Genomic DNA, 18343 nt, shown 5'->3' with positions numbered 1-18343 from the left:
ATCCACATGAATAACCACTGTTTATGGTTATGAGCACAAGCTCCCATGAGCTTGCACACATCCTTCTATCCCTCTCTGACACCAGTGCAGCTCTGAAGATACTGGAAAATGTGGAAGAGATTGCCCAATTGGGACTACCCAAAGTGGACAGATCCCTGTGAAATCTCATTGCAGCAAGCTTCTGAAAAAACACAATTTAAATAAAACTCAGTAGGGATTTGTGCCAATCGAATGAGGAGATATGATTGACAGTCTTCCTCATTAAAAACAATGAGGAAAGAGAATGTGCCAGCACACTATACACAGTTTAGCAAAGCCCTTAGTAAGCAAACTCATCCAAAAAGCTAGGCCAGTCAAGCTTTAAATGTATTAAGTCATGCTAGCACATATTCATGGCCTGCCCTATTAAGAACAAGGGCATAATTATCATATACATATTAGTTATTGAAAAGTGATCTTCGAGCATGGTCAAACCCAGGGACAGATATGTTTGAAGTCTGTTAAAGCCATGTATTTGTATGATTGCAAAATCTTATATAAAGGCACAGCTAGAGAGGAGAGGAACAGTTTTTCTTTGCTGGAGAATCTGTGCTTAGCCTGCTGTTCAGATCTGGTTGGTATATAAGGTTCAGTTCTTAGAACTGTAATTTTATGAGATATTTAGCCTTCTCTGTCAGAGAACTCTGGTGCCACAATAAATTACAATTCCCAGGATTGCCTAGCACTGAGCCAGGGTAGTTAAAGCAATTTCAAACTGGATTATTTCTGCAGTGTGTTTTGGACCTACAAAATACAAGTTTGGCCTACTTATATTAATTGAAACAAGCTACCTAAATGAAAAAATATGGTTTGAAGTTGGTCTGTTTCAAACAATCCCTAAGTTTTCCTTTTAAACCATTCTTAAATTTTTATGCCAATCTGTTTCAAAATCATATTTTTAAAACTGTTTAAAACTGTTTAAAACTGTTTAAAACTGTTTAAAACTGGTGGCGCAGTGGTTAAATGCCTGTACTGCAGCCATTCACTCGAAACCACAAGGTTGTGAGTTCAAGACCAGCAAAAGGGCCCAAGCTCGACTCAGGCTTGCATCCTTCCGAGGTCGCTAAAATGAGTACCCAGACTGTTGGGGGCAAATTAGCTTACTTGCTAATTAGCTTACTTGCTTGTTCACCGCTATGATCTTTGGAATAGCGGTATATAAATAAAACATATTATTATTATTATTATTATTATTATTATTATTATTATTATTATTATTATTAAAACACAGAGCTTACAAATGAGTCTTAGGCTTTCCTGCTCTCCTTTCCTTCCCCTCTTACTCTGCAGACATTTTACCTTAGTTTTACATTGCTAAAAACTTTGGAAAGGTTAGTTTCTTCTTACCAATTTACAGACTGGGGTAATAAACCATGCTTTCATATACTGGAATTGGGTTTAGAAATAAATTTTTAAAAAAAGAAAAGAAAAGAAACTTGTCCACCACTTACATGTAATCTAGCAGCATCTACTGCATTTTCATAGACATCATCAAGATAAATTGGAAAAACAGTTCTGTGCCAATACAGGAAGCAGCAGTCACATTGTGCTTGAACTCTGAAATTTGAAGTCAGCTGAATTACTATGAAAGAAAGCAAACATTCATGATTTCTACAGAACAGATTCTGAAGGCTAATTTATTTACTTTAGAGATTGGCAGCTTCACTAGGTCTGGGGGTCAAATTTGTCAACCAAGGACTCACTGGAGTTGCCATGCTCTGATTATAGCAGCAGAAAGGAGAAATTAAAGTAATTCTACTGTTTGAATTAAATAGACTATAGGGATTTGCCGCTTAAATCTGTCAGCAAAAGCTACAAGCAATTTATAGCAAACATTTGCTTACTTTAAATGGTCTGCTCCCTATCTGCGACTAAAATCAGACAGCAAACTACAACAAGTCATGTAAAACAAGCAAAATGTTTCTTTTAAATGGTTTTTTGCCCAGGTTGTTCCAGAGGTACAATTTGCTACCCTATTTCAGAAATGTGGTTGGGGATGGGTTCTCAGAGAGCAACAAAAATGACCTTGGTATTGAACATGGCTAGTGGACCATGTGTTTCCCATCCCTGATTAACTTTTTATATGAAAATATAAATAAATAATAAATAAAACTTTTATTTATATCCCACTTCTCTGTACAAGCAATCGAAGCGGTTTACATAAAATTCCAAGAATACCTTCAATAAATGACTCACAGTTCCTTCTCACCCCCTTAAGATAACAATTAAACAAGTGACAATTAAAATAATCTGTTAACAGATCATAATTAAAATATCATAAAATTAAAATTAACAATAAGCAAAATAACAATAATAAGCAATAAGCTCCACTGTTATGGCTGGGTTTTCCTATTCAGGAAAGGCCTGCCAGAAGAGATCCGTCTTGACAACTTTTTTAAAGCTATCTAGGCTGGTAATATGACGGATCTCCTCCAGCAGGCCATTCCACAATCTGGGAGCGGCAAAAGAAAGAGCCCTCTGGGAAGTAGCAGTCAATCTGGTCTTTATAGGCTGCAGTAGATTCTTCCCAGAAAACCTGAGTGCGCAGGGCGGATTATACGGAAGAAGGCAATCCCGTAAACAGGTTGGGCCCAAACCATGTAGGGCTTTAAAGGTCAAAACCAACACCTTGTACTGCGCCCAGAAACCGATAGTCATATACATAGCCCTTGTTATGGCATGATACAATGAGGAACACTTGAAAAAAATCAATGAAATACTATCTCAGGCTAGACTATTTTCTCTTTATTATTGTTTGGTATTACTTACCGTTCCCTAAGTTCACTAATTAAGGCCAACTTTTTCATAACTACTTGAAGAGGAAGAAGCTCTTCATCTTTGAATGTTTTCTGAAATACAGAAAGCAAAGAGAAAATAGAAGTATCAGAAACACAGAAGTATCAGACTAATAGGTGAAACAGAACCATCTACAGTGGGCCCTCCTCATCCACAGACTTGCCATCCATGGGTTTGAGCATCCGCGAATGGCAAGCCCGTATTGTCCCCAATGGTGGCATGGATGCAGCCGCACTGCCATTGGGTATAAATGTCCCCCGCCCCCTTCTCCTTCCCTCCCTCCTTGCCTCCCTCCCTCCCCCTGCCCTTCTTCCTGACCTGCTTCCTTCCTTCCTTCCTCTTCACTCTGGCTTGGCTTTGGAGCTCCATCAGCCAGAGGGAGCTATGGCCAGGGCTTGGGACCCAGAGGCTCTGTCATGGGTGCGGGGCCTAGAGACAGGGGCTCCAAGACTCAAGCCGTGACCACGACTGACCAGAAGCCTGACTCCTCCTCCAAAGCCAAGCCAGAGTGAAGAGGAAGGAAGAAAGCAGGTAAGGCAGGAGGGCGGGGGGAAAGGGGAAGGAAGGAGGAGGGAGGGAAGTGGGGGGGGAGGGCGCAAGGGAGTTTAGTCTCATTGTGTATAATAGTGGTGTGGCCAAAAGGCTGTGCCACCATTAAAAATAATGGGACTTGAGCATTCACGGATTTTGGTATCTGCAGGGGGGTCTGGAATGGATCCTCTGCTGATACCGAGAGCCCACTGTATATAAGTGCTAATAAAGCTGTTTAATATTCAGATACGGGACAAAATATTGTACTTACCATTTGTGTGCCCACACTGAGAGCAAGAGAAATAATGAGCCGCCTCTGTTTTGTGCTAGGACCAATGAAGGTATTCTCAGCTAAAACAAGTGCAGAAAGTACATCAAGGCGCTGTTCGCTGTATTTTTTGTCAGAAATTACTCTTTTCTTAAAACAGAGAAAATAAGAGTTAAGGAATAGTCAGAAACAAATAATTTGCATTCACAAAACTGCTATATTTACCTTTTATTGGTTCTAGGGGCATAAATACATTTGAAATTAACACAGCCTTATTAGCACAGGACCGAAGCAGAGCAGTGGAAAATAGAGAATCTTGGAGAGGTCTCATCCACAGGATCGCCATGAGTCAGGATCGACTCGAGGACAGTTAACAACAACAAAATTAGCTAGTGTCACACAAATCCCACTGTATCAAACCAACATCTTTTCTCTATCCCAGTTTCAGTTCCTGCAGCTGAGGTCACTTACAACCCATAATTATCAGTATTAAACTGAATTATCAGTATGTTCAGGTTCAGACATAACACTAAACTGATGATATTTGAAATTGAACAACAGAGGGAAGTGAGAGAGTATGAGCCTGACTCCCATAAAATAAACTTTACATAAAATAAGCCATATTTTATCACTATGCCTGAAGATACCCACTATATCTGGATGAGACATCCTTCACACAATCAACAGCAGAGCCCCTTTCTTGTTCACCTGACTAGAATTCTGTTAGAAGCATGCATGTGTAAACACCTGCTTCCTAAAAGAAATCTCAATAGCAAATCCTAGTCAATTCCATTTTGAATTTTTCCAGTCATACATTTAAAAACAAAAATAGCTAATTTATATTAAACTTCAAGGGAATCTAACATGCTTAAAATGGTGAGCATACTGAAAGCTAAACTACATAGAAACATATAAAATATTTAGGAACCAAATAAATAAATAAATAAATAAAAATTATTTTTAAAGGAAAGAAAGGCAGTTCCTCTTGACATAAGGTCACTACTCAGGTTTATTTTTCATGTATGTTTGCCCAAAACTATCAAGAGATCATGCCCAGGTGATGGTGTTGGTAAGTTTTAAAATTATGACAGAATATAGGCAGAAATATAGTCTTATTTTTTCTGAAACATCTAAAACCATTAACTCCTTCTCAGTGATTAGATCAAGTGGCCAGGGTTCAAAGGCACAAAGCATAAAGGAAGAACTCCAAATGTTATACAACTAGTCATTTTCAAGAAACTAAATTTGGTAGTACATACTGCAGCTTCAATTACATACCTTGGCTACAGCAATAGCATTAAGAGCCTGATGCTGAAGATGCTGGATTATATGCGTGATTGAATCAGCAACAATCATACTTCTTCTGTAAAATGTATGCTCTATTGCCTGAAATTGAACAAATGTCAAAACACAACAGTTAACATCACAAATCAGTTTATTCCAATATTTGCTGCTGCCTCCACATGAAAAACTATTCCCCCCCACCCCCCACCCCAAATCTTCAGCAGCTCCAATCAAAATGAAAGAAGCTGTTGAGGGAGTTCACAAAAGCCCAGGTCTGCAGAGAAACAGCCTAACCTAACTGCCTGCTCTGGATTACTGTTAGCCTTGTTCCACCACAGACATCCCACTCAACATCTCTGGGATGATGACAAGGTGAAAATCTATTCATTCCAGAGGTTAAAGCCTTCCACTCCACCCCCAAATGATCTGGTGAAATGTATATGTACTTTATTTTCTGGTGTATAAGACTACTTTTTAACCCAGGAAAATCTTCTCAAAAGTCAAGGGTCGTCTTATACACCAGGTGTTGTCTTATAGGGCAGGTGGTGAAACTTCAGAGCCAGACTGGAGAATCTGCAGTCGCTGCATATGGTGAGGGAACTCAAAAAAGGCCGTGGCCGCATCCCCGCCATATACGGCAACCGTATGAAAGCAGCAAGGGTGGCGCTGTACAAGTACAGTAGAAGAAAATCCAGTCACCGGGATTTGTGGAAAGAAGTGACTTAATGCGGTCCCGATGACAAGGTGAGGTGGCGCCTCACTGGAAAGGTGTAAGTTAAGTGCAGAGCAAGCTGCAGGCATCCAGGACGCCTGGGGTATGGAAAAAAGAGCCATGTTTGCGCTACCGCTCTGATAGTCTTGGAGACAGGGAGGGCTGGGTAGGCAGGGAGGGCTGACCAATCCAAGCAGGCTTTGTATACAAGTTTTCCTGCTAAGTACCTGCATGTCATAAGCATTTGAATTATATTGAAATCAAATCTGATGTTTTTTTAATTTTTATTTGGTGTGCGTTGGAAGAGGGGTAGTCTTATACAGTGAGTATATCCCAAACTCTATATTTTAACTGGAAAAGTTGGGGGTCGTCTTATACGCCCAGTCGTCTTATACGCCGGAAAATACGGGTATATACATATATGTGTGAACACCTCAGCAATCCATTAAAATATAAAGAGTCACTCAAGACTAAAACAATGCCCTCCAAAATTCAGACGAGTAACTCTTAACTAAATTACTAAAGTAATGCTAAAAAGCATCTTACACTTCACCCTCTGAATAAGCACTTCAGAAGAACTATATACAGTGGAACCTCGCCAAACGCGGGGGATCCGTTCCGGATCCCGCCGCGTATGGCGATTTCCGCCTATGCTCGAGCCCCATTGTAAACAATAGGGCTCGTGCACGGCGGCGCGGAGGTGCGCGGGGTGCAACGGGCACACGCGCGGCGCAACAAAGGCACGCGCGCCCATTCAACTGAATGGGACGCGCCACCCCTTCCGCCCACACACACACCGCGGCTTAAGCACGTATGCTCAAGGCCGTGTATGGCGCACCCCCCTATGGCGAGGTTCCACTGTACATAGAATAATAGAGTTGGAAAAGACCGCAAGGGCCATCCAGTCCAACCCCCAAGTCACAGTACATATTAATTTCTCTAAGAAATATCTGAGCATTGCAACTTACTTTAAGAAGTTCCACCATCCTGCATAATGCTTTAACTGATGTTTTAGTCATTGGCTTCTGCATGGACATGTGCAGATTCATTGTAGTTTTAATGATGTTACTAAGGCTGTAAGCATACAGAAACCCCTAGATATAAATTTGAGGAAGGAAAATTAGCCATTGCATACCTAGATCAACATAAGCTGGTACTATCCTACACAAATACAGCTGTCTAATACACAAGTGAATTAGAAGCAAAAAAGCAGAAATAAATCAGTGACTGCTTAGATGTATGAAAATGAAAATATAAGTCATCACTATGACTGAACGATAAATACCCTCTGAAACATGAAGCATTAATCAACTTCCAGACTTCTGTAACATAAAAACTCTTGACTGGTGGCCCATTTCCTACAAAAGGCTGAATTCTTCATACTCTAGAGTGAGGTATTTTAACAGTTTTAACTGCCAGGTGAATAAGAGAAGTTCTGCATTTACACTGCTTCTTCAAAAGAGTGCTTTGTTCAGATAACATGTCAATCATCATTTGGTGACTCATTCTAGAATAAGTTTTTGGCTCTGTCACTCTCTCCCTCTTTCTCCTCTATATGATTTGCAAACCACTGATTGTTATCACTTCCAAGATGGGAAACTATAGTGAGCAATACATAGTGTAGTCATGAGTTACTTGAGTTAATACATTTCAATGTGTCTATTCCAGGTATGTCTCAGTCTGGATCCAACAAGTGTGTCTGTGCTAATCTTAAAACCCAGAACTGTGGGGTGGGGGGGCAGGGGGGGAACACAGCTGTGCCAGTCCAAATGCAACCAGTAACAATGGAAGGAAAATTGCAGCTTATGAGATGAAGTCTATCATAGATCTGATTAATATAGATTTTTTAAGGTAAAATGTTGCTTCCACATCCTATAACTTGAATGTCTTGTCAGTAGTTGCATTGGTTTTCATTTAATTTTATATTTTTTTATTTGTATGTTGTGTTCTTCCTACAAAAAATGTATTTAATTTTTTTATACATACTTCACACTGTACATGTAGTTTTGTAATTAGAATCTTTAAATTCCCTCCTAAAGCACATGTGTTCAAGAAACATTAAACTAACTGAAAATTACCATATATACTCGACTATAAGCCGACCTCATATATAAGTCAAGGGCAGGTTTTGGGCTCAAATTTATGGATTTTGATATGACCTGTGGATAAGTTGAGGGTAAAACTTAGGGGCACGTAATGAAGGATGTAAAAAACGAAGCAAAGGAAAATAATGCCAAAGAACTTACAAAATTCTAGCAGGCATAACTATTTGTGCTCATACTAAAGGCTGGATGGATGAGAGAGTAGAAGGGTGTCAGTGCTTCCAGGGCAGATTAAACTCTTGCTTTTCACCATATATGTGTGTGTGTGTGTGAGTCAGTTATAATACTATACTTACACTGACCCATGGATAAGTCAACTCAGGTTTCTGGGTCAATCTTTCAACATAAATTTCTAGACTTATACATGAGTATATACAGTAAGCTGCATTTTCTCACCATGACATTTTAGAGTGCAGTACAGACCTGTATAAAAACATTGCACCTGTTGGTTGGATCTTCTGCAAACTTATCCATTCGTTGTTCTTTTGACAAAATAGATTCCATTTTCATCATCCATGAGCTAACAAACACATAATATGACTGCATCTCTCTGAGGAGAAACAAGTATGGTTATCTAAAGATTCAAACTGATAAACCAAACCAAAAATAAACTAAAGAAAGTTTAATTGTGGTTTGAAACTATCAGCTCACAAAGGAGTTAAGAACCACACTTCGGATAAAACCAAAAGCAAAGCTATGTGATTAATACATCTTCCAAATGTGCCATTCTGGTGTTAAACATTCTATTCCTGAAATGCTAGCTAGCTAGCTAGCTAGCTAGCTAGCTAGCTAGCTAGCTATTTATTTATTTATTTATTTATTTATTTATTTATTTATTTATTTAAGGTAATTCTGTATTGCCTCCCAGCCTGAGGCAATGAACATTTTTTTAATGGGTCTTTCTTTCTCATGATATGGCCAAAGTACGACAACCTGTTTAGTCATCTTTGCTTCTAGGGAGAGGCCTGGTTTTTTCTAGGACCCATTCATTTGTCTTCTTAGCAGTCCATGATATTTGCAGAACTCTTCTCCAGCACTACATCTCAAATGAGTCAGTTTTCTTCCTACCAGCTTTTTGCACTGTCCAGCTTTTGCAACTATACATAGCAATGGGAATTACTATAGTGTGGACCATCCTAACTTTAGTATTCAGTGATATATGTTTACTCTTCAGGATCTTATCTAGTTCCTTCATAGCCGTCCTTCTGAGTCCTAGACTTCTTTTGATTTCTTGACTACAGTCTCGGCTCTGATTAATGAATAAACCTAGGTATGGAAATATGTCTATGTCTTCATCATTTAATTTAAAATTATGTAGATCATCTGTGGTCATTATTTTTTTTTCATAGATCCAGTACAGACGGCACGAAAGCACCGTGCTGGGGCCAAAAGTAGGGGAGCGTGCAGCAACTGCATGTTCCCCAGCCGTACTACGTATGGAGGGCGGCATCTTGGCATAGCGCCGTCCATACGCAGCACGACGATGCCGTCCACACGCGCTGCATCCAAATGGACTGGAGCGCACCTGATGTCATCGTGCTGCTGGAGGGCACTTAGGGCCCCTTATTTGCGGCGTGAGAAGGAGCTCCAAAACAGAGCTCCTTCTGGGAGGGCGCCTCGTTCCCACGGCTAGATTGCTGCGGGAACAAAGCCAGGGAGAAAGGGGCTTCCTCTGGCTGCAGCTGTTGGGGTGTCCATGGGGCATGAAGCCCAAGGACACCCTTTTCCAGGCCGCTTCCCCGTGACCTGGAAAAGTGCCAGGTTGGAGCCGCAGAGGCTGCCGGTGAGGCTGCCCTGCCTCCAACCTGGCAAGAAAAGTGGCAGCTGTGGACTGTCCCTTTTCTGCCATCTGTACTCCACCTTAATGTTCAGCTGTAAACCTGCCTCCGTGCTTTCTGCCTTGACTTTCTTAACAATAAACTTTCCAGATCTCTGCTATTTTCTGCTAGTTTTCCCCAATTCCCATATTGATCAGTATTTTCTACAGGTGATGTGGTCTGCCACCAAGAAGCTGTGCTCTCACCTTCTCCCAGCAGTCAAGGCAGGAAGAGGAGATTAGGATACAGAAGACAGTGACTGTGAGAATAAAATCCCCTGCTTACTGCCAGAAGAGGTATCAGTCATGTGTCTGCTGGCTCTTTTTAAAACACCTTGCCTGCTCCCCTCAGAGCAAAGGCCATTAGAATATGTAACTAGGAAGATTTCCTATCATCTCTCCCAAGTATTTTTGTAGGGATTTCGGGCTATGTCACCATGTTCTAGAAGAGTTTCTTCCTGATGTTTCATCAGCATCTGTGGCTGGCATCTTCAGAGAATGCTCGTCTGGAAAGGAGTTGGGTATGTATATACTGTGTGACCCTGGGAAGGCAGGAGTGGATTGTTCCGTTGCTAATGGCAGGCCTCACAGTGGGAGGGTATGCAAAACAGGATTAATGTCTGCTTGATTAGTGCTCATTGTCTTCTGGGAAACCCCTGACCCTGGAAGATTTCTTATTTGCATTTGTTGAGTCTTCATCTTGCTATTTTTCAGGACTGGTAGCCAAACCTTGTTTACATACCCAAGTCCTTTCCAGGCAAGCATTCTCTGAAGATGCCAACCACAGATGCTGTCGATACGTCAGGAAGAAACTCTTCTAGAACATGGCCACATAGCCGAAAAGCCCCACAAAAAACTATGGATGCCAGCCATGAAAGCCTTTGACTCCACATCTCCCAAGTATCTTTGAACTGAAAGAGCCAGCACTCATGCATGCCCTCCTCCTTCAAGCAGAGAATGTGCAGCTGGCACATTCTAAAATAATTTCTAAAATACTTGTTTTCAAAACCCCTGCAACAAAGATATCTGGGAAAGGTGACTGGAAAAACTATGCACCTTTGTTTCCAAGTGCCTTTAGGATGCCTAAAAGAAGCAAGGCATTTTATAAAGCATCCCAGCCTCATGTCTTCCTCATTCTCCTCTTCCTTCCATGACTGATAGGAGATGAAGAGCACAAAGTTTTTACTGCTGCTGCTGTCACCATCTCTGCCAGCTGTGGATGTTTCTCTCCATGGGAGGACAGTGGAAAACATGTATGGCTATTGAGTGGGTGGTAGGGAAACAAAATTGGTCCTCTGAACATGTTTGTGTGTGTGCATCTTTAAATCACCTGTCAACTTATGACAATCCATAAATTTCATAGTTTTCTTTGGCAAGGAATACTCGAGGTGATTTCTGACCATGTCTACCTTATTCTAAAATTTCAGTTTAAATTTTCTGTGTGGTTACAGAAAACTATGCAACTATAAATCAATCAATGAAGAGTTCTCCCTTCAAAACTTACTTGGTAAGTGACTGGGCCTTCTGCTGTAGAAAACTTTCTCTGCTTAACTTAATCGATTGAAAGGTTTTCTTGTCCAGAAGCTTGGCAGCAACTGGCATCTTCTGGCACAGAAAGGAGTCAGCAAACCAAATTATATTAGCAGTAAGTGTGATAGCAGGAACCTGGAGCATTAAACATCAAATGTTGGCAAAAGAGGGAAAAGTTCACATTAGGGGAGATATCAGGTTTTTCCATGATGAAACTATTCAAGGACATAACAAAAACCATGCAGTCACTAAACCATCTACACAAATGTAAAACTGTCTTATATGCATATACACGCTTAAAGTTCCATTAAGTATTTCAGGAATATCTACAAAACAGCCAAAATTTGATCCCCATTTTAGATAAAACCAATTTACTTCCGCCATACTTAATCCATTTAGGATTCAAGCTCCGCTGCCTCACAGACACTGAGAACAATGTGAAAAGGAAGCAAAAGTATGATTAAGAGGAGTTAAGCTCTCCACAGTTTCTAGTACAGTGGTACCCCGGGATACGAAAGCACCGCCTTATGAAATTCCCGGGATACGAAAAAATTCCAAAGAAAAAAACTGTTCCGGGTTACGGTTTTTTTTTCGGGTTACGAAAAAATTTTTTGGTGCTTTTCGGCGCGATTTCACACGAAATCGCGGCTTTCGCTATTAGCGCCTATGGGCTATTCGGCTAGCGAAAGTTTCCGGGTTACGAAAGCGGCAGCGGAACCAATTAATTTCGTAACCCGGGGTACCACTGTATATTAGGAGACATCAATTTTAATTCTTCTTGTATTGGAGCATTTTTGCATCAGCAGTGCCTCTGTTAGACTGAAGCAGATATTATGGGACAAGTACAACAGCCCTGACTACTCTGTACTACTGGTATTTACTTTACCCCAGATACAATTACAGTCAAAGAAGGACATGGCAATAGATTAGTGTCACCATTACTCAATCCCTAAACAGGTCATTGTTTGGGTATTTTATTATCCTAACATCAGTACATGTTTATTAAACAAAAGAAAGGATACCACTTCCCAGTATACTACTTAGGATGCAATTGTAAGTGTATTTAATTTGGCATAACTCCCACCAAAATCTTGCATTTATTTTATAGCAGATAACTCTCCAGGGCAGTAACTGTCCATGTTACCCATCTGAAATTAATGCCCCCTCCCAAAAAAAAACCCCTTACACTGTCACAAAGTTTCCTTTTATCCCTTCCCAAACAGCTCTCTCTAAAAACTGGTGGCACATATATTTATTACAACCTCAGACTCAAGGATCTACCTGTATACGAAACCATATTTTAAAAAAAAAACATCCACAGTGCATGAAATGTTGACTAGATACAGACAATAAAACCTTCACCTTTTTGCAAACGTCCAGCAACGATTTGTAAAATTTCTTGTCAACAGTTCGAAAAATCTGAAAATGCAGTACAAAGAGTCCACAAATTCCTACGTATTTATCTCTCTGGTCAATTTCTGAAGGTTCACCTTGTACAAATACACACAGAAAAAATATTTTTGAGGTTTACTACTAGATGAACAAGGTAAGAACTTCTACAAACAATAATGTCAAAGTAATTGTCTAATTAGCATTACCAAGTTTTGCTTCAATATTGGCAAAAATTGTGCGAATACTATGTGCAAACTCCTCAGCAAAAGTGCTATTCTTCGACACTGATACTCCACCATTGAGGCAATCAAACTGCTGTTCTATACAAGCCTGAATGAAAATGAGAAATGAGAATGATTTACAATATTAGCATTATGGAAATATGAACTCAATGTACAGACAATTTAAATTATAGGTTGTCCTTTATCTTGAGTGTTCTATCCCAGTAAAATCAGATGGAAGCACTAATTAAATGGAAATTAACCTTTACAGTATTTAGCAGTTATGCACTGCTGGCTTTTTGTGCTTCAACCTGAGTTTCAATTAGTTTCTTATGGGAGCAATTTTAAAAAACGAACAGTACTAGACTAATGAGTCATTTTTAATAAACACAAGTCATCAATAATCATATTACTGAAACTGGACTGTTGACTTAGGCCCTTTACAGACCAGCCTGAAAGGCTGGCCTGGAGGCAGAGTCGAGGCGTAGTGCCCTCACGACACATGCACCACATGGCGTGCGGCATCATGGTGTGCCTCCGGCGGTGCGTCCAAATGATGCACCACCAAAGGAGCACCATATAGCCGCGCCATCACAGCTATGGCGTCCTTTCGAGGGCACAAAAAAGAGCTGCTTTTTGCGGCTCTTTTTGTACCCTCGAAAGGCCAGATCAGGGCCACGGTGTGAGGTTGCCACAGTCTTGATATGGCTAGGAAAGGGGTGGCTGGAGGCTGCCCCTTTGGGCCGTCTAGCAAGCCTCTTAATTTAATGTAAAATGAAGGGAAGTGTTTGAGGTTTTAGCATCTTTTGCTCCAAGTGCTACATGGCTAATACTAAACTTCAGTGCTGGAGTTTGCTGTGCCTGCACATGGTGCTGAGCCAGGATTCATGATTTATCCTGGTTTACTGTGAATACAAACCATCCTAGTGCATGTAGGCCACTTACTTCCCCCTTGCTCTAGTGGTAAAAATAATCAGAAATGGATAGGTCAGCATTACTTGCAAATCCAGAATCCTGATTTCTGGCTTCCAAACAGGCCAGAATTCAAATCAACAATAAATGGTGTGTTGTTAGCATATAAATTCTGTCTTGTCTGCGAGCAACCAACTAACCTCCTGAATTCAAACATAATGATAAGCTATCAATATCTAGTTAATTGTACCTGCTTGCCCAAAGGGAAGAGTGAGCAAACTGCATTAACTGGCACACCATTGAATCCTGACAACAAGTTTCACAGAACAAGAATAAAGATCTCGCTTCTTCCCACTAACCAAAATGCCATCATATGCCAACAAAACTTAATACTGCAGACAGAGGAAACAAAATATAGTGATCCTTCCACATTCACTGGAGTTAGGTGTGAAGGACCCCCCATGAATGTGAAACCTCCCCCTCCACACACACACAAATAAACTATTCTTTTTACCTGAGAAAACACCTCTCTAAGAATCTCTAATTCTCCAGTGCAACTCTGTGATCAAGATCTGCCAGAAGTTGACCACAGAAGCATGCTGGAGGACCTAAAAATGCCTAGGGATGTGTTTTCTCTAGGAACTTCTAGGTTCTCCAGCACAGCTTTTTTGTTAACCTCCAGCAGAGTTGCATTGGAATACTTAGAGATTCCTAGAGAGAACATATTAATCAAATCCACAAATAATTAAATCTGCAAAAGTCAAAGCCACAAATGTGGAGGGCCAACTGTATTAGATTCAGCAAGCATGAGCTAAGAGATTGAACAGATTTTCAGTAAACAATAATAAAAATCATTATCAGTGTTTTTAAGTAAGCCTTCCAAAAGTGTGATTACTTGTAGCCAAAGAAATGAAGATGGAGGGACAGAGAGAGAGAGAGAGAGAGAGAGAGAGAGAGAATATGCCCTGGCATGTGTGGGAAAAAAATGGCAGATCTCTATCCAGTTTGGCAAACTGTTTTTCAAACTGATCGGACTTTCATTAACAGTTTGTTACACGGCATATGTTTTAAAACAGATGCACCTAAATCAATGCTTGGGAAAGTTCATCTTTTGCACTATTGGTTCAAGAATCAATCAGCAAGCAGTTCCAAGCTCTAACCTAATGTAACTTCTACATTAGATGCAAGGGTGATGAAAGAGAGCAAACCATACAATTTAAAACTCAAAATCACCAATTTAATCAGGATAGTATTTAGAGCTAAGCTTCCAGCTCTGTATGATTTTATATGGTACATTTACACTCTGCTACTGGGATGGCAAGGGTATGCTTTTTTATTTGTTGTCCCAACAGCCCTAGCACAGCCAAGGAGGAGGAAGCTGGAGTCAGCACCATCTGGAAGGCTACACATTCCCCATTCCAACTATATGGGGGACATAAACTAATGAGTATTTATTATGTTACCTGGAATATCATCCCATCCAGTAACTGGCTTTCTAGTTTTAATAGCAGCTTTTCAAATGGCTTCAATTTGTCTTCCTGTACTCCAAATTTAGAAGGATTGTGATGGACAGATTTTAGTAACCTAACACAACAAAACAAAAGACAAACCAGTAAAAATAACCCATAGTCACAGACAGATTTTTTTTTTGGGGGGGGGGGGGAGTATTTTGAGTTCTGGGAGGGTGGGAAAGTTTTAAGAACAAGAGGGAGCTTACATTTAAATAGCAGCCGACCAAAGGTTTGAGTTCCTTTTTTTCACTGAACAATGCCTTGCAGCCACACCAAGGAGCACCCTCACTGCTTAGCTCTGTTCGTTAGACATAGTGCCTTTGGAAATGAAGCTAAATCATGACATAGTATCATTCCCAGAGATGTGCTTGGAGGACAGATGTCTGCCCCTGTTGTGGCTAAAGATTTTAACTATTACAAAACAGGCAATTTAAGGTCAATTCATAGGAGTTTAGTCACTGTAGCAATAACTACAATCACAGATGGGAGCAACATGGACTTTTAGTAGGAATTTTGTAGCTGATGGTACAAGAGGCAGGAAAAAAATTATCCAAGACATATATACATATACAAATCTACAAAGTTTATTGGGTGAAATCCAATACAACTCTTATTCAAACTCCACTGAAATGCATAGGTATGGTAGCCTTTCAAATGACCACTACATTCGTGTATTTTTCTACCTTGCCAATGGACATCCATTCAAGAATTTACTCACATACCTTTTGTACATAGTCCAGTGATCTTTCAGCATTGCATGATTATTTATTATCTCATCCAATGTGAGTAAAACCGTCAGGAGCTCCCCTAAATGTTCATACATAGCCTGTTTGAAACATTACATAGTTCATTAGTGATTTAGATTATAATTCTATATCCTCTTTTCAGGGGATAAACCCTGATGAACTCATTGGGAGTGTATCCCTGAGAACACAGTAGATGTGTCTGAGATATACATGCCCAAAACAGTTCACAGACTTGAAGCATAAGTCTAGATGACAAGAAGGGACCCCTGAAGGACAGTGATAATCTGATCCTATTCAAGAACCTAGACAATTTAATTTTTACTATTTAAAAGCTATTCTCAAAGAAATAAGTGAACTGGTCCAACCTTAAGTTAAATACTCATAATGTTTTATAACACATGTCAGAATTCTCAACTGTTCCTTACCTGAAAATGAACTCCTGATGTCTCTATAACTTTGGGTGCATTCCTGAAAAGACAGAACCACATTATACATTATATAATTTAATTAAATTATTTTATAGGCACTTTTTAAAATATCCAATAAATCATAATTAGGAAACACCACATATTTAGAATTTCCAAAATGCAATACATATACAATCTGTCATTTGAGAACACTAAATATTTGAATAAAATAGATAAATCACATTTCATCACACCACATACGCCTGCATAAGTTTGATTCAGAAAACTAATACAGCTCATAAACCAGGCATTTTGGGGTGTAAGGTCCTCCACAGCTTCTCTCTTGTTTTGCAACCCCAGGCAGGTTAAAGCACTAGTATGCAACAGTCGGTCTGGTGTATCACAAACTGTATAGAACTAAGATAGTCTCTCATATCTCAGCTTACTAACAACAGTTTGTATCTGTAGCAATCCTTTAATTTAACCTACTGTTTTCTAAGTTTTTCATTTCATATAACAAGAAAAACTGTAATATAGCATATTTACAAAGTATCATATAAAATATTGATATTAATGTATATAACATAATACAAAACTTTCCAGTGATTCCAAGCTCAACTAGTGCATTTAGTATGCTGGTGCAAAACCTAGGCAAAAGGAGTTCAATTTTCAGAACTGGACACTCACAACAGCTAGAAACTTCAAATGGGATTCAGTATCAGAAAATTACTTCCTCCATCTGTTCAAATTATGGCAATGCCTTATAACCTTACCTTTACCTTATAACACCATAATTTTAAGTTTACAGACCTATTGGCCATAAAAAGCATAGCAGCTTTTGCTTCTGTTTGATTAGCTGCAGTCTGTTGTGTTCCCTGAACCCACACAACTTGTGGTTAATCATAATTATGGTTGGTGGAAAGAAGCCAATCTCAAACTATCGTTCATAAAGCTAACTTGTTTCCACACGCTATTGTTAAAATTACCTTATCATCTGAGTGCCAAACTGCAGTTACACTACCATTAACCTATATGGAAGAAGCTGTTTATTAATATATCTTCCTTTTGAGTATGCTTGAGGGCAACTGAAGAGCAGAAACCAGCAAGCCTAGAGAAAATTACACTTGCTGTTTTTTAACTATTTCACATTTTATCCAAATACAGTCAAAGGATTCTTTGGAAACATACCTCATGTTCCTTCTTAGAATATGCAAAATTTAGGAAATATATCAACATGTATTTTTAATTTATGTATTCAACAAGTAAAGTTAAAAGACAACATTGCTGCAAATTAATTACTTGTTACTAGTATAAAGGACAGCCAACTGGTGAACTACATTCATCACTACTTCATAGCATCGTGTCACAAAGCAAGAGAGTTCCTGAAATGGAAAAAAAAGTACAGTGAGTTGAGTTTTCAAAATTTCAGAAATGAATCTCCAAACAGCTCCTAAATAGTTATGCAACAGGTGAACCAAAATAGTATTTATTGTTATTGGCTTTGTAGCAGGAAACTGACTAACCACAGACTACTGTCCCTATCCAACTGAGCCATCTTCAAGCAGGGGAAGCCCTTTGAAGCCAGACAAGAAGGGAGAAAGAAATGGGCACATCTTAATGATATCACAGAGTTAAAGCTACTATATATAAGCCTGTCTTACTAGTAAAAAGTCCTCCTGTCCTGCACTGATTGTCTCCCATGGGCTATGAGGTCTAAGATGAGAATGATTAAGGAAGGCCACCTCCCCCATTAGAGGGAAATGGTATCAGGTGCAGTGGTGAGAAAATTCTCCCTGTGTTTCTTGGATGGTACCGTTTGTCCATTTTGTTACTGTATGTGCCTTCAAGACACTTCTGACTTATGGTGAACCAATCATGGTGGGATAGAAACCGCCACTTTGCGGCGCTTCCCCGCCGGCGCCATTTGCTCTGCGCGGGAGCTGCAGCAGCCAAACCGCACGGCTCCCGCGCGGAGCAAAAAAGAAGCTCCATTTCGGAGCTTCTTCTTGCGGCGCACTGATGATGTCGCGAAGCGCCGCTGGCGCATTCGCGACGTCATAGGCGCCGCGACACGTC

The 18343-nt window shown here is 40.0% G+C and overlaps 1 protein-coding gene across 2 annotated transcripts in view; it reads right to left on the bottom strand.

Moving 5' to 3' along the window:
• WASHC4 (WASH complex subunit 4) overlaps positions 1-18343 on the bottom strand; it is a 63628-nt gene that overhangs the window by 32950 nt on the left and 12335 nt on the right. For both annotated transcript variants that reach the window (XM_089528022.1, XM_089528024.1), the window contains exons 7-19: positions 17567-17649; positions 16286-16328; positions 15837-15940; positions 15067-15187; positions 12677-12800; positions 12441-12568; positions 11053-11213; positions 8156-8282; positions 6599-6724; positions 4913-5020; positions 3638-3784; positions 2809-2888; positions 1491-1596 (exon numbers count right to left, since the gene is read on the bottom strand). In XM_089528022.1, the coding sequence (XP_089384148.1) occupies positions 1491-1596; positions 2809-2888; positions 3638-3784; positions 4913-5020; positions 6599-6724; positions 8156-8282; positions 11053-11213; positions 12441-12568; positions 12677-12800; positions 15067-15187; positions 15837-15940; positions 16286-16328; positions 17567-17649 (1458 nt within the window). The remainder of the gene's footprint in view (positions 1-1490; positions 1597-2808; positions 2889-3637; positions 3785-4912; positions 5021-6598; positions 6725-8155; positions 8283-11052; positions 11214-12440; positions 12569-12676; positions 12801-15066; positions 15188-15836; positions 15941-16285; positions 16329-17566; positions 17650-18343) is intronic.

Source organism: Sceloporus occidentalis, unplaced genomic scaffold, assembly GCF_023333645.1.
Source record: "Sceloporus occidentalis isolate IW3139 unplaced genomic scaffold, rSceOcc1.0.p SCAF_5, whole genome shotgun sequence".
Taxonomy (NCBI): Eukaryota; Metazoa; Chordata; class Lepidosauria; order Squamata; family Phrynosomatidae; genus Sceloporus; species Sceloporus occidentalis.
This window is presented reverse-complemented; position numbering and strand designations above follow the sequence as displayed.